The sequence below is a fragment of the Convolutriloba macropyga genome, unplaced genomic scaffold (assembly GCF_964194025.1).
Source record: "Convolutriloba macropyga unplaced genomic scaffold, txConMacr16.3 SCAFFOLD_780, whole genome shotgun sequence".
Lineage (NCBI taxonomy): Eukaryota > Metazoa > Xenacoelomorpha > Acoela > Convolutidae > Convolutriloba > Convolutriloba macropyga.
The window spans coordinates 6,015-33,427 of record NW_027450763.1 but is presented as its reverse complement, the minus strand read 5'-3'; the positions used below and the strand labels follow the sequence as shown (position 1 = coordinate 33,427).

The 27,413-nt window shown below is 37.7% G+C and overlaps 1 protein-coding gene across 1 annotated transcript; it reads right to left on the bottom strand.

The window, feature by feature from the left end:
* Positions 1-296: 296 nt before the first annotated feature.
* LOC142356139 (adrenodoxin-like protein 2, mitochondrial) lies at positions 297-26,102 on the bottom strand. Its single transcript, XM_075408104.1, has 3 exons — positions 26,028-26,102; positions 7,760-7,892; positions 297-450 (listed from the first exon to the last, which is right to left on the bottom strand). Exons 2-3 carry the CDS (start codon positions 7,873-7,875, stop codon positions 357-359), a joined length of 210 nt encoding a protein of 69 aa, XP_075264219.1. The 5' UTR covers positions 7,876-7,892; positions 26,028-26,102; the 3' UTR covers positions 297-356.
* Between the last annotated feature and the right edge of the window lie 1,311 nt (positions 26,103-27,413).

The following is a 27,413-nucleotide window of genomic DNA, read 5'->3' as shown; positions in this document are numbered from 1 at the left end:
TAGAAAAACACGTACAATCGTACAAATTTCCATCAAAAGAGCTTATGGAAGTCAAAAAGGGGTTATTCATAAGTAAATTAGATTTAAGGGCTGAATTTGTTTATCGAAATTTTGAAAATTTGACTGACAGAAAACGACTGCAAAATTTTTTTTGGACGTAGTAAAATTGGGATAATTAAAACAAAGCCAAGTACTCTCTAAATAAGTAATGAGACAAAAAATCCCAGTGACCAAAATCATTGCGATGACCCAAAAACGGGGCTCAAAAACGGGGAACGCAATTTTAAAAATTAAAAGACGTTATAAAACTAAATTTATATATTCAATACAAACAAATATCAGCATTCATTGAACAACTACATAGTTCTGGCATCGTTACTATCTGCTGGAACTATAATTGATATTCCATCCATCCAACTTTCAACGTGAACTTGGCACCCAAGTCTGGATCTGAAACAAAGAACGTCCAGGAAACTGAAGTACTTGGAGCTAGACTGCTGTTCAATAAAAGACTCTCAAAGAAGCAACCTTACTAATTGTTACGCACTAACTTTTAAGGTTGCTCCTCGGGATGTTTCTGAGGTTAATATTGAGAGTAATTAACTTGAATAATTGCCATTGTACAAGGACTCATTTAGTTGTTTCATAGTGCGATTTTTAGCGGATATAATTTGAATAAAATTGGCTAGTAATAGCCTTTTATTGAGCGGTTCAGATGCGTGATATATCCACTATTTGCCTTGTACTTTAGTAGCTTTTCGGCAGCCTAATTAGCACTATTGAAGCTTGTTATAACTTAGTCTTTTATAAAGTTTTTCCAGTTCAATCTTTAATTATTTTATCAAGATTTATCAATAATATTTCAACAAGAAGTTTAAAAGTATTTGTGAAGTTTCCAGGCTGGTTCTCTGGTGTTCTGATGATCGTGGGTTCCGCAGGGCTGTACCTTGAGTTGCATTGGTCCTTCGCAAATATTCTGATCTACAAGTTGGACAATTTCCGGCGTTTGTACGTCTCTTGATTTTTTTAAGTACATATACAATTTCCGTATTAGCACCCACTTTATCAGAATAATTAAAACATCTATTCCACTCAAAACATACTTAAACTGTGGACTTAAGAGGGCCTACTAAATCAATTTGGAGCATATCTCCTGGGTATGATTGTAACGAACTCACTGGTGTGATATGCCTTTTTGGATCTCTGTTTAATTGAAGGCAAGTGACGCCGTTTTTAATGAAACTAATGAAGTATTCAGTGAAGCCTCGGTAATAAAATCGCTTTCTAAACTCTTGAATTGTTGCTTTGATGCCTAATGTCCTGCAGTTTGTGAATTATGGAGCCAATATATAGTCTCTTTCCACAAATGCTTAGGTACACAGAATTGTTTATGAAGTACTTTTCCTGTATCATCATAAAGATTCCGGTATAAGACATTCCCTTCAAGAATTAATCGATTTAAATGCTTGTGATATTTTTTAAGTTTGTTGAGGCATAATTTAAGTCTGGTTGTTGAAAGTTTTGCTGAATCAGCCTATTACTATTCTAATATCTGTCTTTTTGCTGCTCTTCTGCTATATTTAGGCTAATTAAGTTGTCTGTGAGGTCTGGAAACTCATCTAATGGATTTGGGTACTGAATTGAATTTATTTCTTGCTCTCTTTTGAGTTCAAATAGCCCTTGTATTTCTGTTATTGGTTAACTACTTTGACGTTTTTTGCATTCATCATAAAGCCCAAATTTTTTAAGAGCATTTAGTGCATCTCCAATTAGTTCATCATCAGTAATTTCAGTGTCTAGTAGTACATTTATTTCAACATCAGGGTTTTCTGCTTCTGTGTCAATTTCTATTTCTCTAACTGGAGTTCTGTCAGTTAATTTCAAGGACATTGTTGCAGTTTTATCATTCTCCATTCTAGAGAGGAAATCTGCTGCGTAATTAGCGCGTCCGGGAATGTGGGCAATTACTATGTTAAAGGCAAGTATTCTGTCTAAACAATTCCAAAGAGATGGCGGTATTACTTTTGAAAGAATTGTGTAAGGCTTTTGTTGTCAGTGAGTATAATTACTTGTTTGCTTGATCCTTAAATGTAGTGTGAAAAGTAGTCCAGCGCGTAATACAAAGCTAGGAACTCTTTGTAGTAAATTGACAACTTTAATTGCGTTGCGTTAAACAAATGCGATCCAAATGATACGGGCGCACATGTTTTCTTTTCTTTCTTTCCAGTTTCGTTTACATAGTCTTCCACCATTAATACAAAACCTGCACCGTGGTAACTAGCATCACAAAGAATTACATACTGTAGACCGGGTTTTGGTTGTCGCAACGTTACATTTGTGGCTTCCATCAAGTCCTTCTTTATTACTTCTAATGCCTTTACATGTTCTTCAGTGGTTTCTATGTCTGCGTCCTTCTTCAGGTTGTAAAATGACATTAGTTTCTCAACTAGATTAGGGATGTAAATACGAAAGAAGTGCGTGAAGCCTATTAACCTCTTTACTTGCTTTGTTGTTTTCGGCATTTTGAATTCATCAAGAAATTTAGTGATTTTCGACTTTTCTGGTGATATTCCTTCTCCACTAAAGTTATTTCCGAGGAATTTCATTGTATCAGTTGCTGTTTCACACTTTTCGGGAGACGGTTTCAGTCCCCATTGACGTATACAGATAAATATTTCTCGTGAAGAGGGTACCAATTGTTCAAAATTTGTTACTGCATTACCAATGTCATCCATAAACTGGGTACAATTTCCTGAGGCTAAGCATGGGTCCAAGTAATGTCTAATTAAAGAACTAAATCCAGTTACTGACTTATTTAATCCCTGGGCAAGACATTTGTATGCATGATCTCGAAGCAAAATTAAATGCTAGCAGTTGCACTGATATATCATCTGCCATTTGCACACAGTGGTATGCTTGAGAACAGTCAAGTTGCATAAACAACTTTTTCCCGGCGAAGTAGTTTATTGCATCACTCATGTTTGAGATAGGGAAGTTCGTGTTCGGAGTCATTTTTCAGCAAATGATTTAATTTTCTCAATTAACAGTCTGTCTCCCTGAGTTCTTTAGTTGTGCGAAAAGGGGACGACTATATCTTGATTGAGACAAGGTTGTTATCAGTCTGTAGTAATGCATTAATGGTAGCTCATTTCTCAAAAGGATAGACGTTGGTTGCCTTGTTCACAAATTGGTATGCTTCTTTCTGGAGTTAACTTTATTTTAAAATCTGTGTTGTATCCAACATCAAATCTGTGTTTTGCAAAGATATCACTAAATTCAACTAATAATTCACCTACTATAGCTTTTTGCTGATCACTGAGGGTCAACTTTTCCAACGGAAATTTGCTCAAAAGGGTGATTTTGTCCTGATGGTTACCCTTTGGGTCAAATTTCTCCATTTCTTGCAGTTTTAGCAATTGCTCATATATTTCTCTCTGCAATGGCGACAAATTTGTCGGATCAGGACACGTTTCAGGCGTTGTGAAACACATTTTTTCATATTCTAGGGCCGGTTTTTGCTGGTTGCGCTTTTCTTTTTGGATTATCTGTTACCTGAATTAACTGATTTATTTCTGTTAAGTAATTTTCACTCATTTTTGCAACATTTATTAACTGAGGATCTATTGCTAGCAGCTGCTCAGCTTGGTCAGACGCTAAGAAGGAGAATTTGGCTATTTCCTCGCCTTTATTTATAGTTACTGGGTGTTCAGTAATGTTCAGAACATAGATATAAAGAGTATTATTTTCAGCAACTTTACTTAAAGAGGACGTTAATATTACTTCGCTATCTTTTTCAAAGATTTCATTTGGAATTGTTACTCCACAAAGGTCAGTAAATGATTCTATTTTATCCTGAAGATTGCATTCTAGAATTTCTTGTTGATTTGGCTGTAATACTTGCTTTTTCTCGGTATAAACTCAAATTTTTTCCGCTTAGATATTCTTCTGGGCTGCTTTTCTGGCTTAATTTCATTTATTTGTAGAGTTTGACCAAGGAATTTAATGTAGCTTTGTCCTGGGCAGATGCTAACTTTATGTTTAACAAAGAATGGGTTGCCTAAACATTACAGGAGTTGTGACAGTTAATACAAGGAAATCTTTAGTGAATAACTGTGTGCCCAATTTAAATGTAACTTTAATTGCTTTATCAATTTTAACTAAATTTCCGTATGCCATTTTAACTTTATCTAGATCAGTCTTTTCTATTTCTGTTATTGAACTAATATTGGTGTTAATAAGTTCCTTGTAAAACTCACGGCTTATCACGTTTGCCAATGCACCGGTGTCAATTAGTGCGCGTCTATCTAATTCTTCGTTAAATTTAACTTCAACATAGGATAACGTTCTGCCTAAGTGGACAAAACTGAATAATTGCTGAACATGTGTTACTGGCTTTGGTGCAGCCTGAGGTACTTGTGTTGGGAATTGCAGATTTATTCACTTTATTTCTGTTCCTACTTCTTTTGCGCTTTCTACGCTTTTTATTACTTTCGTTATAAACTGTTTCTATTACTTTATCTAAACTAGGACTAGACGTGCTTTCGTTATAATAATTAAGTGAGTTTGGTGGCTTTTTATAATTTTTATTTTGGTTTTTAAGATTGGTTGGCTTTATTAGATTTTTGTCGATTAAATGGGTAATTCATACCTCTCATACATCCTTGCGCGATTAAACTGATTTGTTTGTTGAATAACATATCGGTTTTCTGCTGGCGTTGGGCTATCATAAACTATTCCCTGTCGAAGGAGATTTGCAGGGGTATTTTTTGTTGGGAACCGATCAATGGGTCTATTAACATAAGCTGGGTGAAAAAAGGTTCATTCCAATAATTCCGAATGTGCGGCTCCTCATTGTATTAAAACGGTCTAGGAGCTCTAAATTGTGGTCTAAATTCGCGATAATTATTAGAACGGGGGGTGTACTGTTGGTGGGGCCGATAGTTTGGCTGAAATTGACAATAATAAGGCTGGAAAATAATTTGGTCTAAAACTTTGTTTGTAGACTTGTTGAGGGTAATGTGGTGTTAAAACGTTTACTGGACCTTGTTCTGATTCCTCATTTTTAGGTGCTACTTTTTACTCAAATTTCGGCTCAAGTTCTTTTTAATTATTTGAAATAACAGTTATTGCTTTTAACATTTTATCAGAGTTTGATTCAGTTATTTCGTAAAATCCTTAATCAAATTACTCTTCTCTGTTACACATCTCCCATATGGCAATCTGTTGGCTAGCTAAGGTACACTAACTGATCTGTTGTGTCCGTATCTAGCCTTTCTAACAACTTTGGCTTTAGCCGATTTGGCATAGACTTAATAAAGAAGCGCTTTATTTGTTCATTTTTTCAATTTTCTGACAATCTTCAAGGTCACCTGCTCCTGCTGGCGCTACTACTACTTCTGGTGCTGGATATGCTTTATTTGCCTCAGTTCATAACTTTACTAAAAAAATTCACTATCCTTTTTGGATTGAACTTTTGATTCTCTAACTTTATCATTCTGATTTCTCTCAGGTCATCTTGAGTGAATCTATTTCTTAGAGCAGTTATACTATCTGCAAAACTATTCTGTTAGCCTCTGGTAAGTTTAAGAAGTATCTTAAAGCATCTCCTTTTAGATGTAACTGCAGAAAATTCGATTGTTGCCCCGCTGCAATTCCTGCAACTCCGATTGCTCCCGTTATTAACTGTTTAAATTCTTTAAAATTGTCCATTTCTGATCCAGAGAAGGGAGTGATGTTGATTTGCGCGTGTGCCATTTTGCTTTTACCCATTTAGTTTATATACTTTGCGTTCAGTCAGCCTTATTTCGTTCTAAAGAAGTAAAACGCACACTTAACTTAATGAGATTAATTGACTAGCACAGGTAAATGAAGTAAAAAACAACAGTCTTAATTAATTGATGAGTAGCACAAGAGGTCAGAAAAAGAAGCTACTGAAACCATTTGCTTGAAAAAGAATACAGATGGGTTGATTAAGAAAACTAGTGCCTAAAGCTCCGGTCGGATCGTCCGACTGTTAACGTTGAAGCCGTAAGGGCCGCCGAAGTCTGACCATTAAAGAGTGCCCCTTAGTCTAAGAAAATTCTTGGGGACCACGACCGCAAAGGCCTTGTTGACGCTGCACTCATATAGGCAACAGCATGATGACTGAGTTCACTGTTTGATTCATTAACCTCCGGATCTGATTTGATTTAATATATTTGGTTTGCCCTTTCTTAATTAATGTTCAAACTGTGGCTTCAGTAATTTAGCTTATTCTGAGGTCATCTGGTATTCGGTGATGATGTTATCAAGGTTAATATCACTATCTGATTGGAGTTTGTTGCGAATAAGGCCAAATTTGCGTCTTTTTTGGTTTATGCTTTTTGCTATCCAATAAATTACAACACGTTTGTCTTCATTATCTAGCCCATAGATTACAAGAGACTTATGAATCGAAGAAGAAAAAGCCGTAACTATCTGAGCTTGCGTTTTATTACTGTTTTCCGTGTAGTTCATGTTATTCCTTGAATATGTCCAACAAAATTAGAGGAAGCACGACAATTATTAATAGCGGGGAGAACATGTTCTTTATAAATTGACATAAACAAAGCACCAGAAAGTAATTTTACAAATTCATTACTCACAATATCCGCGTTTGTAAATACCCTGTGTTGTTTTCGTCCGTTGTGGCGTCTGTGGTTGAGTTTGTTCCAGTTGTTGTCCACTCAAGCACTTTTGGATTATTGAAACATTTAGTTACCAAAGACACAAACACAGTTTCCGCCCATTCTTTCCTTTGTTACTGGTTTCTGCATTGTCGTCCTGCTCGAAAGAGGTGTGCTGGATGCTAGCTGAAGATTCTTGAGGGAATGTAGTAAAGGAAGTAAAGAAAAGAATCGAAAGAAGGAAGAAAATGTCGAATTTGTCAAAGAATTAATCGGAATTTCGGTCCGTTAAACTGGGAAACAGTTAACAACTCAACATTTATCAAGATTTATCAATAACATTTCAACAAGAAGTTTATAAGTTTTTGTGAAGTTTTCAAGAGATTGTTGTCAACTGGTTGTCAGGCTGGTTCTCTGTTGTTCTGTGGATCGTGGGTTCAGCAGGGCTGTACCTTGAGTTGTATTGGTCCTTCGCAAATATTTACTGATCTACAAGTTGGGCAATTTCCTGCTTTTGTACGTCTCTTGATGTTTGTTAAGTACATGTACAATTTTCGTATTAGCACCTACTTTATCAGAATAATTACTTCACCGAGTACATATTGTCTCATGAAGTTATTTACAAAAAATATGCGAATTCAACTTCAGGGAACTCAAAAAGGTAAATTTTGAGGCTTTTAGGTACTTAATATGTTTATCAGTAAACTGTCAATCTGCGGTTGTTTTAGTACACATTAACAAATAAGGGGTTACAGGCCTAGATGGAATTACTGGCTACATATGGCCTTGAGATCTATCGGAATATGAACTAAATTATAGCACTTTATATGGATATTTATAGGAAAAACATCACGTAACTATGAGGGACGAAATAGGAGCGTGACACTAATATTTCATCTCATTTTGTAAGGCAAACTTCAAATCACTTTTTACTTGAACATTAAATTGAGCTGTACAAGGCATTGTACTTTTTACCAGATGATAGATGACTCAAAGAATAAACCATGGCATGTTAAACATATTCATTCCTTTTCTCACAACCATGCACCCAGAATTATTGCAGAAACTGAAGCCAATGAAAGTGTTACTAGATAGCCGTATGAAACACTACTTACGTTTCACTCAACCCCAACGCCATATCTAACATATCCAGTTCGTCTTCGCTGGCAGGATCTTTGATTTTGTCAAAAGACTTATTATCAAATATCAAATGACAAGTCACGCACGCCATTGTCCCCTCACATGCGCCTGAAACAAACAGACGTTGCTGTAAAAATTTTGGCAATTTTTTGAAATTGAAAACAACTGACTCCTCTCAAACGACAGTAGAGGAATTTGTTTTGGATGTAGCCAGATTTCGCTTAGGGATGCCAGTCGCACACAAGCTCCAAAAAACGAATTCCACAAAAGGAGGCAAGAGTGCAGCGGAACCATCAAAACATTACAGGAGCACTTTTTCCTCATCAATGTTGAAACATTTTCAAGCATTGTTAACTCTCGATTTAAAAAAACGTTCGAATCGTGAAATGGCACTAGCGAAAGAAAAGAATGAAAAACAATACTTCAACATAAAGTCAAAGCAGACTTTAATTTTTAACAATAAACATAGAGAGGACACAGAGATCGTAAACTGAAACCACTTGAAATTTGCTCATAATTCATACAACAGAAATAGATCACGATTTTATAGCACCAGCTGAATCCAAATTAAAAGGCACAGTTATTTATTCAAGACTTTGTTTATAAAGTTCTCACATGCATTCCATTCAAACAATTTGACTAGTGTCCAAACATTTTGCTGATGTTTGAAGGCATAATTCAAACAAAGTCGAAAAGCATTATAGATAATCGCGTGCATCAAAATGTAATTGATTGCATCTGCAACTTAGTTTTGAATGCACCTTCATCAGGTATATGAAAAACGCCTTTCTAGTGCAAGACAAAATCCAAAAGAGACCAGGGTATTTACAGCTCTGACTAACTTTTATGTCTTTCCTTCAACTGATAATTAACATTTGAAAGCTTCGACTCGAAGCTCAATTGAACTGTTTTGTCTTGATTAAACTCAATTTGTTATCATTTAACCAGGAACTTAGATCGAAGAGATCGATTTGAATTTAAGTTCTTTGACAGTCCACAGCTGTTTAACTTGCGTAGACGTAAAAAACAGTAGTTTTAGAAATTGACTTCGAGAAAAATCGGTAAATGTATATGAAAAAATAATCCTGAATTGCGTCATGAGGAGCTCCGCACTAATAGCAGTAGAAGTACAATAGCAGTAGTAGTAATACAGGATTTGATGTTCATTATTCAGGGTTTAGCACCTACTCAGTTTTCCATGTTTGTTAGTTTGTGACTGCTGTTGCATATAATGTCGACGTTTGCATATAATGTGCCAGGTACATTTGTTTTCCTCTGTGTAGCGATTAGAGACAATGCAAAAAATTTGACACTATTTTTACATAGACATTTCGCAAATTTTGAATACACTTTAAGCACTAGGTTGTACAAATTTTTGTTCGCTGGAAGAAATTTCCGTCCGTCCTTACTAGTCGATTTTTGCTTTAATGTGTACTTCTCCTCCGCTACGTACGGGTAGTACTTCCTTGAACACATTCTAGGTTTGATAGTTTGACGTCATTTATACCTTCTTTCAAAGTAATAAGGTACAAAAGTCATGCACTTGAGAGCATTATAGCCTAATTTTAGTGTTAAACTTAAATAGCAATTTTACTATTTGATAAGTAGTGTTCTAGTTTTCTTGCCGACAAACCGGAAATATTTTTGGGCATCCCTGATAAAGGGATTTTAGAGTTCCGGTTAATGATTAAAGTATTCAGAAGCCTCATCTCGTCTGAAATATCTGATTTTCCACTCAAAGTCCCGGATAGTGCGGAATAATCAATTATCATAAGATCCCGTTAGGGCAGAAGAGGTCAAATAAAAGGTGGAGTCTAAAAGTACATTCAGAACGTGGGCGGAACCGACAATGTGCCTTTTCTGTAATCAAGTTGTACAAAAATGCGAAGAGATAATCTGTTCAACGTTTAACAAAATTGCACATCAGTAATGCACAGGATTAAATATGCCAATTAAGGGCCATGTACTTTGGAATTGTATGGAATGCGGTCCACATCCAATGAAGACGCTCACAGCCATTGTCCTAGAACTGAAGAATAAATTGTCGTCACTAGAGGGAATTTCAGACCAGATCAGCTCTCTGAAACAAGAGATAAAAATTCTCAAACCTAACTGCAGCGCCGTTCTGCAGAGAAATACACAAAATGAAAAAGTTTTACCAGCTGCGTTCAGCCAGCCCGGAAGTGGAATTTTTGATATAGGAGTACCAAACCAATACAAGAGTCTCTACAACACCTTCAGAGGGCGTATCAACAGCACCACTAGCTCAAAAAGACAAAAGCCAGATGAGGACAAGGACACAGTTATTACTGACGACTTGCAGTTTAGAAATAGGATGAAAATAAGAAAACAGAATTTTGGAACAAAGCAAAGTCAAAACGACTTCAATGGCATCAAGAAGAAACCATCGAGACGGCACATTTTTTTGGAGGCTGAACTCCAACTGCACGGAAGGCATGATCATGAATTGGTGCAGTGAAGGTGGAGCGGAAGTAATGCACTTGAGAGAAATTACCAAAGAAGGCTCTAAATTGAAAAGCTTTCACTTAATTTTTAAAGAGGATGCACATGAGCTAATACAACTCGATAACTTCTGGCCCAGTAATGTCGTACATGGGCGTTTCTACCTAAATTAGGAGGCTAGAAGTTGGCTTAGATCACTTCCGCCTGACTCCCCCAATGACTCAACAACTTCTGCGCTCTGCTTAATGCGCGTTCTGTCAGAGATAAAACTGATCTTCTAGAAGACGAAATTCTATCAAATGAATTTGATCTTTTCTTCATCAACGAAACTTGGAGTTCTTGCAATACTGATGACAATTGGCTAATCAGACCAAATTTATTCTAATTCTCTTTGCTTTGATCACTTCAGCTTCCCAAGAACTTACGGAAAAGGGGGTGGACTAGCAATCATTTACAGAAAACAGCTCAGCATTACAAATAATGTCTCATGGTTAATCACAATCGTTTGAGCACGTGTGGTTTCAAGTTAGAACAACAGAAATAATTCTTATTTGTTTACTGTACCGGCCACCTATCCCAAATACAGATGAGTTTTTATATGAGAAAGTTTTGCCAAAGTCACTCGAGTTCAGAATCGTAGTAGTTGGCGACTTTAATCTGCCTCACAGCAAGGCTCTGACCAGCTTCCACGAAGAAACGTTTTTGACCAACTAGTAAATGCACCGACCCATCAGAGTGGAAATGTGCTTGACCTAATTCTTTCTAACAATAATGAACGTGTCTCTCTGATTTCTGTCTATGAGTTGAGCTTTTCAGATCACCAACTTATCAAGTTCAGAATATCATCCCTATTCAAACCCAAAAATTGTGAACCAGCCACAAGAAAAATTTGGAGAAAAACAGATTGGAGTGCATTTAACAATGCAGTAGAATTACCTCTCTGCTTGAATCAACACATTCACTGCCCTAACGACTTAGCCAATTTGTTACTCGTTACACATTTTCTGCGGCTGTAGAGGAAGCTGTCCCAAGCGAAAAGCGCAGTCTAAAACAAATGATCTGCCCAAGAGCTGGACGAAGAGCTTTTGACGAAGAGCTGGAACTCCTGAAACGATATTGCCGGAGGAGAGAAAGGTTTTACCAGAAGAACCCCTCTATTGAAAATAAAACAGAATTTCAGCATTCTATTTCCAACTATAAGAAAGTTTTTAGAGAAAAGAAGTTAGCGTTTTTTGACAAAAATATAAACCAAAACTTGAATCATCAAAATTCTCAAATTTCAATCAGCTCTTGGGCGTTCCCAGTGAACAAAAACTTCCTACGAGTTGGGATTAACAATCAAAAACAGCAGAGGAGTTTAGGAAGTACATCACAAACAAAATTGTTGACCTTAGAAACTCAATACCCAATCCCACCGAAACAAAAATAACAGATGCGTCAGTGTCCAGTCATATCTTTCATTTTTCTCCCTTAAACGAATTTAAGCTGATAAGAGATACACAAGTTAAATATCGCACTTAAGAATCTATCAAACAGCCAAGGTGATCTGGGTCCAATTCCCACCTCGGTTGCAAAACAAACTTTCCATCTCTGGTCTAATCATTTTATAAACCTTGCCAACAGCAGCTTCGAACAAGGCGTCTACCCTGATGTTTTCAAAGTAGCAATCATAAAACCAAAGCATAAGATAGTTCAGCTTGACACAGAGGTGGCCAAAAACTATCGACCTTTGCAAACACAATATTTTTCCCGAAACTGCAAGAACGACTAGCCACCGATGAACTCAAACGATACCTTGAAGACAATAAACTGCTTGACGTCAAACAGTCTGCTTACAGAACTTATCACTCTACTGAAACTGTTAACTCAAAACCGTTAATGATGTTTTAACTGATTTGAATTTTAACAAGACAGTTCTTATTCTTGGCCTAGACCTTTCAGCAGCCTTCAAAACAATTGACTATAATATTTTTGCTGACATAGTAGAAAAACGCATTAGAATCACAGGGAAGTGCAAAAACTGGATAATGTCGTACTTGAGTACAAGAAAGCAAAAAGTACAAATTGGCAACTAGTTTTCTTTTGATTCTGATGTTAATTACGGAGTTCCCCAGGGTTCAATCCTGGCACCTCTACTGTTTACCATAAATATAACCCAAATTGGCAAATTCATGCGACAAAGTGAGCTGAACTATCAGATATACGCTGACGACACGCTAATTTTATCTAATTTCAGCCAAATTGACATAAATTCACAAATCAACAACATAACTACCAAATTGTGTAATCTTTTTCAAGTGTTCAATGAGATGAGTCTTGAAGTCAACGCCGAGAAAACGGAAATAATGCTAATTTAGTCAAGAAACCAAAAACTCCAAATCAATGCGATTCAATTACGGGCGAATTGCTAACCTTCAAAACGAAAACCGTCCCTTGGGGGGTTTTTCTCGATCAGCACCTAATCATGTCAGACCATGTCAATTCAGTTACTCGTTCCTGTTGTAATGAACTTTGTAAACTCTACAAAATAAAACACTACCTCACGTTGGAAACCAGAAAAATTGCAGTACAGAACATTACTATTTCACATCCTGATTATTGTATTTCTCTTTTGTCAGGTATCAGTAAAAAGGACATGAGTGCAAAATGCTGCCTGCCGTTTCAGTTTTTCCTTGTATAATTACGAGTCCTGTAAAGATTTCATGTTTAACCTGCACTGGCTGCCCGTTGAAAAGCGCATGATTTTAAAATTTTAATTTTTGTTCACAAAATAATGCATAAAAGTCCTGCTCCAGAGTATATTCGAAGTCTTATTACATTTCAGCCTAAAAATGATTCAAAACGATCAGTTAATTTACGGAAAGCTGCTCCAGTCAGGTCTTAAAACTCATTTGGTGATAGAGCATTTAGTATTCGCGGTCCTAAATTATGGAACAACTTACCAATCAATTTGAGAAAAATTAGCAATCACTACATGTTCAGGATAGAATTGAAGAGTTTCGTTTTCACAAGATATTATCAATCTGCTTTCAGAGGTTGAAATGGATACCACCAATTTTCGAAAATCTCGTACCAATACTATCAAGAGAAACCTCAGTCTCAGAGGTTGCCTTTTAACAGTACTTCAAAAACCGTTCCGAAGAATTGTAGACAAGAATGAACGGTTTCAAAAGACTTCTTGCGTACTCGGTTCGTCTTTAGTCTGGTGTCTTTGTACGACACTGCGTTACCATTTCTTGTCCAGGTGGAAGTATTTATGTGCTTTGATCGTATTTTAAAGGAGCTCTTAAACAGCAAAGTGCGACAAGTCGTAATCATGGCCGGTACTAATAACCTGTATGATAAGAACAACAGACGGTTAATCGGTCCAGCAGAAACATCGGATGAAATGTACTATTTGGTCCAAAAACTGAAGTTTCATTCTATTAAAGTGGCCATTATGGAGCTAATTGATCGAAAAGGCAAAACAGAAACTGTCAGGAGGCTGAACAATTGAGATGTTGCAAGAGAGTTGAATGTTCCTTTTGTCAAAATGAAGAAGTTCAAATCCGACAAGCATCTATGTAATGATGGACTTCATCCAAACCCGAGCGATATCAGAGAACTCGCCTCTGACTTTGGACGCGCGATCAAACACGCAGAACTTTATTCAAGGATACGTTAATGCGCATGGTTAGTGCTGAAGCTATTTTAATTCCAATACTTTTTATCTGAATGATTTGCAGCAAAGTACTCGGTTGAAGACCGACAAATCAAGAGAGTGTTCTGACGTATTCTTTTTCTTTTCTTTTAGAAAAATGCCCGGTTAGGGCTGAAGATATTCTACAGATTCCAATATTTTTTATCTGAAAGAATTAATGGATTTGCAGCAAAGTACTCGGTTAAAGTTGAAGACCGACAAATCAAGAGCGTTTTCTGGACGTATTCTTTTGGAAAAAATGCCCGGTCAGGGCTGAAGATATTCTACAGATGCTATGTGCCACCACCTTTGTGTAAAGAAAGGGTGGATAAAGAAAGACTGGACCACTACTACTACACACTGTAGTTCAAGTCAAGTAGTAGTATTAGTAGTTAAGAGATTAATTAAGATAACAAAATCTTCTGTTGAACAATCCACTAGTATCCTCAAGGAGAGCAACACAAGCGGGTGTTGGCATTGCGGTTAAAAAGACAATGCTTGGCGGCATAATCGAACAGGTTGCTTTGAGTGAAAGAAAAATTTATTGAAAAACTGAAAGGCAAGTGGACCGGATCAGATCTCAGCTGAAAGGTTGAAAACAAGCAAAGGCATTTCAAAATGGCTCTGGTACATTTTGAGAAGTCATGGGATGAAAAAACACTGCCCCAAGACTGGAAAAATGCAGAAGTGGTACCATTATACAAGAGCGAGATGCATCGATCAGCTGTTTGAGAAGACACTCATAAACCAGCTGGATCTTAGCTTCTGTTTCGTTGATTTTAAAGCAGCGTTGCCTCCATTGCGAGTGACCAAATGTACAAGATCATGAGACATTACTGTTTGTCGGGACAAGTTGTCAACATAAGAAACAGTTATGATGGATTCAAATGCCGTGTGAACACTGAGGGCACCGTAGTCGATACATTTGAACACGATTCTCTCAGGGAGATGTCTGGTTGCCGTTCTTGTTTGATCTAGTGATTAATTATGTCTTCGCAAGCGCTGTCCAAGGTGGAAACAACAAGTAACTGATCAAGGACAATTTTGCGCTGATCAGCACCTGTGACAAAGAAGTTGAGGAAAATTTGCACAGGTTGGACTTAAAATCAATGTTACGAAGACCAAAAAACGGGTGTTGAGTTTGCCGATCCTTGTCGGTTTCCCAAGCAGTGCAGCAATCTCACGTCAACATCATTTCAGGTCGGAAGGAAAAAACAGGAACGATACAAACTTCTGAAAACCAAATAAAACAAACATTGGCCGCGAGATATTAGCTGGAAGCAAGAAAAAAAGCAGGCTGTCTCGAGACGGCTGAAGGAATGAAATTAAGAATTAAACAGCTCAGAGACAATCCTGAGCAACATAACGCAGTAATTGTATCTGGACTGCCCGAACAGTCCACAGAGTGCTCTAATTGTTCGCGCGTCTTTGAAACATTTCGAGGCCGGCAAAATACACGAAACACGGTTTTGAAGTAATGCCAAGGATACAAACCATATATCTAGCCATAAAAAATCAGAATTTGAGGAACTACAGCAAAACCTTACTTGTCAGTACTGTTCTAGAATGGTTAAGTCTGTGAATTGACAAAAAGTGCATGAAACTCGTTACTGTGGAAAAGCTTTGAAGCCAAGAGGTTGTCAAACATTTTCCTGTTGTGTTGCTAACATAACCGGAACGGAATTCGAGAATGTCAAAAATTTATATACCTTGGCTCAGACATCAGTTTGCAAGATGGTGATTAAAAAGATCTGCAAGCTGGCTGAAGGCAGGCGACGATTTACGAACTTTTCAATTTATGGAGGAGCAGGCAATTAGGGACGTCTTTGAAATGTAAGCTCTTTTATATCAGCAGCCCTATATAGTTCAGAGACATGGACAATAAGTAGAGCGATGGAAAAGAAACTCTAAAATTTCCAACATTATTGTCTCCGAAGATTGCTATGTATCCCATACCTCCAGATGCTATGTGCCACCACCTTTGTGTAAAGAAAGGGTGGATAAAGAAAGACTGGACCACTACTACTACATTGTAGTTCAAGTCAAGTAGTAGTAGTATTAGTAGTTAAGAGATTAATTAAGCTAACAAAAAGCTTCTGTTGAACAATCCACTAGTATCCTAGTGCAACACAAGCGGGTGTTGGCATTGCAGTTAAAAAGACAATTCTTGGCGGCATAATCGAACAGGTTGCTTTGAGTGAAAGAAAAATTTATTGAAAAACTGAAAGGCAAGTGGACCGGATCAGATCTCAGCTGAAAGGTTGAAAACAAGCAAAGGCATTTCAAAATGGCTCTGGTACATTTTGAGAAGTCATGGGATGAAAAAACACTGCCCCAAGACTGGAAAAATGCAGAAGTGGTACCATTATACAAGAGCGAGATGCATCGATCAGCTGTTTGAGAAGACACTCATGTACCAGCTGGATCTTAGCTTCTGTTTCGTTGATTTTAAAGCAGCATTGCCTCCATTGCGAGTGACCAAATGTACAACATCATGAGACATTACTGTTTGTCGGGACAAGTTGTCAACATAAGAAACAGTTATGATGGATTCAAATGCCGTGTGAACACTGAGGGCACCGTAGTCGATACATTTGAACACGATTCTCTCAGGGAGATGTCTGGTTGCCGTTCTTGTTTGATCTAGTGATTAATTATGTCTTCGCAAGCGCTGTCCAAGGTGGAAACAACAAGTAACTGATCAAGGACAATTTTGCGCTGATCAGCACCTGTGACAAAGAAGTTGAGGAAAATTTGCACAGGTTGGACTTAAAATCAATGTTACGAAGACCAAAAAACGGGTGTTGAGTTTGCCGATCCTTGTCGGTTTCCCAAGCAGTGCAGCAATCTCACGTCAACATTTCAGGTCAGAAGGAAAAAACAGGAACGATACAAACTTCTGAAAACCAAATAAAATAAACATTGGCCGCGAGATATTAGCTGGAAGCAAGAAAAAAAGCAGGCTGTCTCGAGACGGCTGAAGGAATGAAAATAAGAATTAAACAGCTCAGAGACAATCCTGAGCAACATAACGCAGTAATTGTTGTATCTGGACTGCCCGAACAGTCCACAGAGTGCTTTAATTGTTCGCGCGTCTTTGAAACGTTTCGAGGCCGGCAAAAAACAAGAAACACGGTTTTTGAAGTAATGCCAAGGATACAAACTCTATATCTAGCCATAAAAGATCAAAATTTGAGGAACTACAGCAAAACCTTACTTGTCAGTACTGTTCTAGAATGGTTAAGTCTGTGAATTGACAAGAAGTGCATGAAACTCGTTACTGTGGAAAAGCTTTGAAGCCAAGAGGTTGTCAAACATTTTCCTGTTGTATTGCTAACATAACCGGAACGGAATTCGAGAATGTCAAAAATTTATATACCTTGGCTCATACATCAGTTTGCAAGATGGTGATTAAAAAGATCTGCAAGCTGGCTGAAGGCAGGCGACGATTTACGAACTTTTCAATTTATGGAGGAGCAGGCAATTAGGGACGTCTTTGAAATGTAAGCTCTTTTATATCAGCAGCCCTATATAGTTCAGAGACATGGACAATAAGTAGAGCGATTGAAAAGAAACTCTAAAATTTCCAACACTATTGTCTCCGAAGATTGCTATGTATCCCATACCTCCAGATGCTATGTGCCACCACCTTTGTGTAAAGAAAGGGTGGATAAAGAAAGACTGGACCACTACTACTACATTGTAGTTCAAGTCAAGTAGTAGTAGTATTAGTAGTTAAGAGATTAATTAAGCTAACAAAAAGCTTCTGTTGAACAATCCACTAGTATCCTAGTGCAACACAAGCGGGTGTTGGCATTGCAGTTAAAAAGACAATGCTTGGCGGCATAATCGAACAGGTTGCTTTGAGTGAAAGAATAATTTATGTCAAGTTTTAAGCAAGAGCACACTAACTCGGTTATTGTTGAGTATTACGGTTATTGTTCTGCGACCCCAACCAACGAAGCAGACGAAGAAATAAAAGAAGATTTTTCGCAGGAGTTGTCAAATTGGATGCACTGCTTTTAAGAAAGCTCGAAATGTATTGTTGGTGACCTAAACGCGGAGCAAGGATCGAATGAACTTTTTCACACAAATGAAGAGGTCCATTTAGCTATGGAGAGGAGAACTACAATACAGAAAGACTTCTAACATTTTGTAACTCAATCAGCTTATTTATTGGAGCCATGTGGCTTAGACATTGATTTGCTCATAAATATACCTTTAACCCAAAGAAAAGAAAGAAAATGCTGGACCATATACTGTTTTCCATCAGGTATAGGAGCTGCGTTCAAGATGTTGGAGCTCGGGAGGGGAAAGTTTACCATATCTGACCACGAAATGATTTTTGCACAATTTTAACTTATCTTGCAGAATTCTAAGCCTCATATTGCACCGAAAGTGAGAGAGAATCTGTAAAGTTTTCTGAGTTTATCAAAAAGAAATTTAAACTGAAGAAAATGAAGACATTAAACTTGGTTGGGTTACTTGCGACAGTCACTGAATGAGGCGGCCTCTAAATTACTTGTGCCTGCGAAAAAAGCGCACAAGCCATGGATTACGGAAGAAACGAGAAAGCTAACTAAAAAGGGAGGAGAGTTCCAGCTGAAGAAAAACTCAGAGGTGGCTTTGGCTGAGATTAACGAATGTTCTAAAGCAGTGCGAAAAGCTGTACCGGCTGTACTTGGCTGGCTGAAAAAGGCACTGTCATACAAGATCTGGCTGAAAAGGGTGACATCAGAGAAAAGTTTGCCGCATCGAAACGGATCTGCAAGAAGTGGAGTCCCCAGAGTACAATGCTTATGTCTGAAAATGGTGAACCTGGGAGAAATGGAAGACGCCAGAGAAGATTTAGAGACTGTTATAAGCCCGATGAGACTTGAAGTTCTGACATTAATTCCAAAATTGAAAAACTGAAAGGCAAGTGGACCGGATCAGATCTCAGCTGAAAAGTTGAAAACAAGCAAAGGCATTTCAAAATGGCTCTGGTACATTTTGAGAAGTCATGGGATGAAAAAACACTGCCACAAGACTGGAAAATTGCAGAAGTGGTACCATTATACAAGAGCGAGATGAATCGATCAGCTGTTTGAGAAGACACATGTACCAGCTGGATCTTAGCTTCTGTTTCGTTGATTTTACAGCAGCGTTGCCTCCATTGCGAGTGACCAAATGTACAAAATCACGAGACATTACTGTTTGTCGGGACAAGTTGTCAACATAAGAGACAGTTATGATAGATTCAAATGCCGTGTGAACACTGAGGGCACCGTAGTCGATACATTTGAAGTAAAAACACGATTCAATCAGGGAGATGTCTGGTTGCCGTTCTTGTTTGATCTAGTGATTAATTATGTCTTCGCAAGCGCTGTCCAAGGCGGAAACAACAAGTAACTGATCAAGGACAATTTTGCGCTGATCAGCACCTGTGACAAAGAAGTTGAGGAAAATTTGCACAAGTTGGACTTAAAATCAATCTTACGAAGACCAAAAAAACGGGTGTTGAGTTTGCCGATCCTTGTCGGTTTCCCAAGCAGTGCAGCAATCTCTAGTCAACATCATTTCAGGTCGGAAGGAAAAAACAGGAACGATACAAACTTCTGAAAACCAAATAAAATAAACATTGGCCGCGAGATATTAGCTGGAAGCAAGAAAAAAAGCAGGCTGTCTCGAGACGGCTGAAGGAATGAAATTGAGAATTAAACAGCTCAGAGACAATCCTGAGCAACTTAACGCAGTAATTGTTGTATCTGGACTGCCCGAACAGTCCACGGAGTGCTCTAATTGTTCGCGCGTCTTTGAAACGTTTCGAGGCCAGCAAAATACACGAAACACGGTTTTGAAGTAATGCCAAGGATACAAACCATATATCTAGCCATAAAAGATCAAAATTTGAGGAACTACAGCAAAACCTTACTTGTCAGTACTGTTCTAGAATGGTTAAGTCTGTGAATTGAGAAAAAGTGCATGAAACTCGTTACTGTGGAAAAGCTTTGAAGCCAAGAGGTTGTCAAACATTTTCCTGTTGTGTTGCTATCATAACCGGAACGAAATTCGAGAATGTCAAAAATTTTAAATACCTTGGCTCATACATCAGTTTGCAAGATGGTGATTAAAAAGATCTGCAAGCTGGCTGAAGCCAGGCGACGATTTACAAACTTTTCAATTTACTGAGGAGCAAGCAATTAGGGACGTTTTTGAAATGTAACCTCTTTTATATCAGCAGCCCTATATAGTTCAGAGACATGGACAATAAGTAGAGCGATGGAAAAGAAACTCTAAAATTTCCAACATTATTGTCTCCGAAGATTGCTATGTATCCCATACCTCCAGATGCTATGTGCCACCACCTTTGTGTAAAGAAAGGGTGGATAAAGAAAGACTGGACCACTACTACTACATTGTAGTTCAAGTCAAGTAGTAGTATTAGTAGTTAAGAGATTAATTAAGCTAACAAAAAGCTTCTGTTGAACAATCCACTAGTATCCTAGTGCAACACAAGCGGGTGTTGGCATTGCAGTTAAAAAGACAATGCTTGGCGGCATAATCGAACAGGTTGCTTTGAGTGAAAGAATAATTTATGTCAAGTTTTAAGCAAGAGCACACTAACTCGGTTATTGTTGAGTATTACGGTTATTGTTCTGCGACCCCAACCAACGAAGCAGACGAAGAAATAAAAGAAGATTTTTCGCAGGAGTTGTCAAATTGGATGCACTGCTTTTAAGAAAGCTCGAAATGTATTGTTGGTGACCTAAACGCGGAGCAAGGATCGAATGAACTTTTTCACACAAATGTAGAGGTCCATTTGGCTATGGAGAGGAGAACTACAATACAGAAAGACTTCTAACATTTTGTAACTCAATCAGCTTATTTATTGGAGCCATGTGGCTTAGACATCGATTTGCTCATAAATATACCTTTAACCCAAAGAAAAGAAAGAAAATGCGAAAGAAAATGCTGGACCATATACTGTTTTCCATCAGGTATAGGAGCTGCGTTCAAGATGTTGGAGCTCGGGAGGGGAAAGTTTACCATATCTGACCACGAAATGATCTTTGCACAATTTAACTTATCTTGCAGAATTCTAAGCCTCATATTGCACCGAAAGTGAGTTCTGCAATGTTGAGTGATGAGAGAATCTGTAAACAGTTTTCTGAGTTTATCAAAAAGAAATTTAAACTGAAGAAAATGAAGACATTAAACTTGGTTGGGTTACTTGCGACAGTCACTGAATGAGGCTGCCTCTAAATTACTTGTGCCTGCGAAAAAAGCGCACAAGCCATGGATTACGGAAGAAACGAGAAAGCTAACTGAAAAGTGAGGAGAGTTCCAGCTGAAGAAAAACTCAAAGAGGTGGCTTTGGCTGAGATTAACGAATGTTCTAAAGCAGTGCGAAAAGCTGTACCAGCTGTACTTGGCTGGCTGAAAAAGGCACTGTCATACAAGATCTGGCTGAAAAGGGTAACATCAGAGAAAAGTTTGACGCATCGAAACGGATCTGCAAGAAGTGGAGTCCCCAGAGTACAATGCTTATGTCTGAAAATGGTGAAACTGGGAGAAATGGAAGACGCCAGAGAAGATTTAGAGACTGCTATAAGCCCGATGAGACTTGAAGTTCTGACATTAATTCCAAAATTGAAAAACTGAAAGGCAAGTGGACCGGATCAGATCTCAAATGAAAGGTTGAAAACAAGCAAAGGCATTTCAAAATGGCTCTGGTACATTTTGAGAAGTCATGGGATAAAAAAACACTGCCCCAAGACTGGAAAATTGCAGAAGTGGTACCATTATACAAGAGCGAGATGCATCGATCAGCTGTTTGAGAAGACACATGTACCAGCTGGATCTTAGCTTCTGTTTCGTTGATTTTAAAGCAGCGTTGCCTCCATTGCGAGTGACCAAATGTACAAGATCACGAGACATTACTGTTTGTCGGGACAAGTTGTCAACATAAGAAACAGTTATGATGGATTCAAATGCCATGTGAACACTGAGGGCACCGTAGTCGATACATTTGAAGTAAAAACACGATTCCCTCAGGGAGATGCCTGGTTGCCGTTCTTGTTTGATCTAGTGATTAATTATGTCTTCGCAAGCGCTGTCCAAGGCGGAAACAACAAGTAACTGATCAAGGACAATTTTGCGCTGATCAGCACCTGTGACAAAGAAGTTGAGGAAAATTTGCACAGGTTGGACTTAAAATCAATGTTACGAAGACCAAAAAAACGGGTGTTGAGTTTGCCGATCCTTGTCGGTTTCCCAAGCAGTGCAGCAATCTCACGTCAACATCATTTCAGGTAGGAAGGAAAAAACAGGAACGATACAAACTTCTGAAAGCCAAATAAAATAAACATTGGCCGCGAGATATTAGCTGGAAGCAAGAAAAAAAGCAGGCTGTCTCGAGACGGCTGAAGGAATGAAATTAAGAATTAAACAGCTCAGAGACAATCCTGAGCAACATAACGCAGTAATTGTTGTATCTGGACTGCCCGAACAGTCCACAGAGTGCTCTAATTGTTCGCGCGTCTTTGAAACATTTCGAGGCCGGCAAAATACACGAAACACGGTTTTGAAGTAATGCCAAGGATACAAACCATATATCTAGCCATAAAAAATCAGAATTTGAGGAACTACAGCAAAACCTTACTTGTCAGTACTGTTCTAGAATGGTTAAGTCTGTGAATTGACAAAAAGTGCATGAAACTCGTTACTGTGGAAAAGCTTTGAAGCCAAGAGGTTGTCAAACATTTTCCTGTTGTGTTGCTAACATAACCGGAACGGAATTCGAGAATGTCAAAAATTTTAAATACCTTGGCTCATACATCAGTTTGCAAGATGGTGATTAAAAAGATCTGCAAGCTGGCTGAAGGCAGGCGACGATTTACAAACTTTTCAATTTATGGAGGAGCAGGCAATTAGGGACGTTTTTGAAATGTAAGCTCTTTTATATCAGCAGCCCTATATATATATATATATATATATATATATATATATATATATATATATATATATATATATATAGATCAGAGACATGGACAATAAGTAGAGCGATGGAAAAGAAACTCTAAAATTTCCAACATTATTGTCTCCGAAGATTGCTATGTATCCCATACCTCCAGAAAATAACAAACCAGACGTTATTGCCGAGAACACAAATGCCAACAATTTCCTTTCTGATTATGACGAGACGATTGAAGTGGTTTGGATATGTCATCAGAATGAATATGAACACATTACCTATCAAAGCCTTGAACTGGAAGCCAAGTCATCATTATAACTCAGCCAGAAAACTGTTGGAGGACAGCGGAAAACGTGCCAAGAGCAGCTTGGAAATGATTGCAAAAGAAACGGGTGACATCGGAGAAAAGTTTGCCGCATCGAAACGGATCTGCAAGAAGTGGAGTCCCCAGAGTACAATGCTTATGTCTGAAAATGGTGAAACTGGGAGAAATGGAAGACGCCAGAGAAGGTTTAGAGACTGCTATAAGCCCGATGAGACTTGAAGTTCTGACATTAATTCCAAAATTGAAAAACAAAGGCAAGTGGACCGGATCAGATCTCAGCTGAAAGGTTGAAAGCAAGCAAAGGCATTTCAAAATGGCTCTGGTACATTTTGAGAAGTCATGGGATGAAAAAACACTGCCCCAAGACTGGAAAATTGCAGAACTGGTACCATTATACAAGAGCGAGATGCATCGATCAGCTGTTTGAGAAGACACTCATGTACCAGCTGGATCTTAGCTTCTGTTTCGTTGATTTTAAAGCAGCGTTGCCTGGATTGGGAGTGAGCAAATGTACAAGATCATGAGACATTACTGTTTGTCGGGACAAGTTGTCAACATAAGAAACAGTTATGATGGATTCAAATGCCGTGTGAACACTGAGGGCACCGTAGTCGATACATTTGAAGTAAAAACACTATTCTCTCAGGGAGATGACTGGTTGCCGTTCTTGTTTGATCTAGTGATTAATTATGTCCTCGCAAGCGCTGTTGAAGGGGGAAACAACAAGTAACTGATCAAGGACAATTTTGCGCTGATCAGCACCTGTGACAAAGAAGTTGAGGAAAATTTGCACAGGTTGGACTTAAAATCAATGTTACGAAGACCAAAAAAACGGGTGTTGAGTTTGCCGATCCTTGGCGGTTTCCCAAGCAGTGCAGCAATCTCACGTCAACATCATTTCAGGTCAGAAGAAAAAAACAGGAACGATACAAACTTCTGAAAACCAAATAAAATAAACATTGGCCGCGAGATGTTAGCTGGAAGCAAGAAAAAAAGCAGGCTGTTTCGAGACGGCTGAAGGAATGAAATTAAGAATTAAACAGCTCAGAGACAATCCTGAGCAACATAACGCAGTAATTGTTGTATCTGGACTGCCCGAACAGTCCACAGAGTGCTCTAATTGTTCGCGCGTCTTTGAAACGTTTCGAGGCCGGCAAAATACACGAAACACGGTTTTGAAGTAATGCCAAGGATACAAACCATATATCTAGCCATAAAAGATCAAAATTTGAGGAACTACAGCAAAACCTTACTTGTCAGTACTGTTCTAGAATGGTTAAGTCTGTGAATTGAGAAAAAGTGCATGAAACTCGTTACTGTGGAAAAGCTTTGAAGCCAAGAGGTTGTCAAACATTTTCCTGTTGTGTTGCTATCATAACCGGAACGAAATTCGAGAATGTCAAAAATTTTAAATACCTTGGCTCATACATCAGTTTGCAAGATGGTGATTAAAAAGATCTGCAAGCTGGCTGAAGGCAGGCGACGATTTACAAACTCTTCAATTTATGGAGGAGCAGACAATTATGGACGTTTTTGAAATGTAAGCTCTTTTATATCAGCAGCCCTATATAGTTCAGAGACATGGACAATAAGTAGAGCGCTGGAAAAGAAACTCTAAAATTTCCAATATTATTGTCTCCGAAGATTGCTATGTATCCCATACCTCCAGAAAATAACAAACCAGACGTTATTGCCGATAACACAAATGCCAACAATTTCTTTTCTGATTATGACGAGACGATTGAAGTGGTTTGGATATGTCATCGAATGAATATGAACACATTACCTATCAAAGCCTTGAACTGGAAGCCAAGTGATCATTATAACTGAGCCAGAAAAACTGTTGGAGGACAGCGGAAAACGTGGCAAGAGCAGCTTGGAAATGATTGCAAAAGAAACAAAATACGTCAAGAACTGTCTTCAACGCATCCATCCAGTAAAACTTCCTCAAATGATTTGTGATGTCATAATGAAGCTTAAAATTATTGTGATTTCGGTATTTATCTTATTGCTTTTGAGGTGCCTTTATTCCATTTTTTGAACTCAAGTGTTTATTCAGTAGTAGCAGTAGAAGAATAGGATTTAGTTTACTCAACCGTTTGCAGCCTGAACAGCTTCGGTTGAATTTGATGTTTGTATTAATTGATGTGAGCTTTCCGTTGGGTTTACATTTGTATCTGCAGAATAGTCTCCAGGTGCAGGGGTTGTTTCCATCAAATTTGTCGATAAAGAAATCACGTTGATTTAAGAAATCAAGTTGATTTAGCGTCAAAATAAAGAAATCAAGTTGATTTACCGTTGACTTGTTTCTATTTCTAGTACATTGTAGATCCCCGTATTTCTAAACAGAGGGAGTTTGGCCTGACGTCCCCTTCCTCAGATGTTTCACCTTAGAAAAGTAATTGACAGCCAAGCGGAATACTGAGACGCAGAGAGCCTAATATACAACTCATCAAATTACAGAAATTATCAATATGACAAGACCTATGCTCAATAACAAATTTTATCTAAGGTGCAGAACAAACGCATTATTCTCCAGGTTTCGAACCTTTTGATAGGTGCTCCAGCATAGGCTTCTAAATCTTCTCGCAAAACTATCAGCAAACAATTGTTAACAGCACGCTGCACTTTGTGTTGATGACCTTCTACAGAAAAAACTGATTACTATAACCCTACAAAGAATTATCCATAGCATGCGCAACTGGAGCACAAAACACAAATTACCATTTCGTAGTGACAACAAAACAAAGAATTTAGACTTCTGCTGAAGCAATGCTATATGTTGGGAAATGCTGACCTTACCGATGCACAAAAACTTACCAAATCCATCTAAATCAATGTCGTTGTCCAGCACCACATCATACAAGTTGGCTCCAATTTTTGCCTTCGTGGTCAAAACTTGTCGGTACTTGTCAGTACTGTTCTAGAATGGTTAAGTCTGTGAATTGAGAAAAAGTGCATGAAACTCGTTACTGTGGAAAAGCTTTGAAGCCAAGAGGTTGTCAAACATTTTCCTGTTGTGTTGCTATCATAACCGGAACGAAATTCAAGAATGTCAAAAATTTTAAATACCTTGGCTCATACATCAGTTTGCAAGATGGTGATTAAAAAGATCTGCAAGCTGGCTGAAGGCAGGCGACGATTTACAAACTTTTCAATTTATGGAGGAGCAGACAATTATGGACGTTTTTGAAATGTAAGCTCTTTTATATCAGCAGCCCTATATAGTTCAGAGACATGGACAATAAGTAGAGCGATGGAAAAGAAACTCTAAAATTTCCAACATTATTGTCTCCGAAGATTGCTATGTATCCCATACCTCCAGAAAATAACAAACCAGACGTTATTGCCGAGAACACAAATGCCAACAATTTCTTTTCTGATTATGACGAGACGATTGAAGTGGTTTGGATATGTCATCGAATGAATATGAACACATTACAGTAGTTATATGTAAGCAGACCTGGGGGGGTAAAAGGATGTACCTATGTATTAACATTAGGTATAGCCTATTTTCGTCCAATTTCCAAAGATGTACCTAAAAAGAGAGTGAGAACAATAGACCTGTCATCTTATCGTAATTACCCAGGGGTAATTATCTTAATTACCCCAGGGAAATGCATCCGCTCTAATGCACTTCAGCTAATCTTATCTACTTAACCTTTTTTTGTGTCCAGGAAGCAATTCTTTTATCGGATAGATCCAGCAGGTGCACAAGCTTTTTCAATAAACAAGCATAATTTGATGTATTCTTTTCTTTCCATTTGTTAGTTTTCGAAAAAAAAGATTTTTATTCGAATTTTTGTGATTAGTTAAAAAAATTTTTTTGACAAAAAGGTTAATTCACTTAGAAATTTTTTTTTGAAAAATGTCGCTTTTTACATAAGGTTTTTGATGAAAAAAGCATAATTTGAAATTTTCTTTTTTTTCCATTTGTTGGTTTTCGAAAAAAATAGTTTTCATTTTTTTTCGAATTTTTGAGTTTAATTTAAAAAAAAATATTTTTTTTGATAAAAATGTTAATTTACTTAGAATTTTTTTTTGAAAAATGTCGTTTTTTACATTAGGTTTATAAAAAAAATGCAGATTTTGATGTTTTTTTTCTATTTTTCAGGTTTTGAAGTTTTTTTTTATGTAAATTTTTTTTTTTTGAAAAAAAATCGTTCTTCTTAAAACATAATTCCTTCAAAAATGTCGTTTTTTACA

What these genes read in the sequence shown, in the direction of transcription:
- LOC142356139 (XM_075408104.1), bottom strand. Translation starts at nt 7,875, where the DNA reads ATGGCGTGCGTGACTTGTCATTTGATATTTGATAATAAGTCTTTTGAC. An exon ending in GCGTTGGGGTTGAGTGAAAC is followed by an intron (nt 451 to 7,759) that starts GTAAGTAGTGTT and finishes TCTTTGTTTCAG; the next exon opens with ATCCAGACTTGGGTGCCAAG.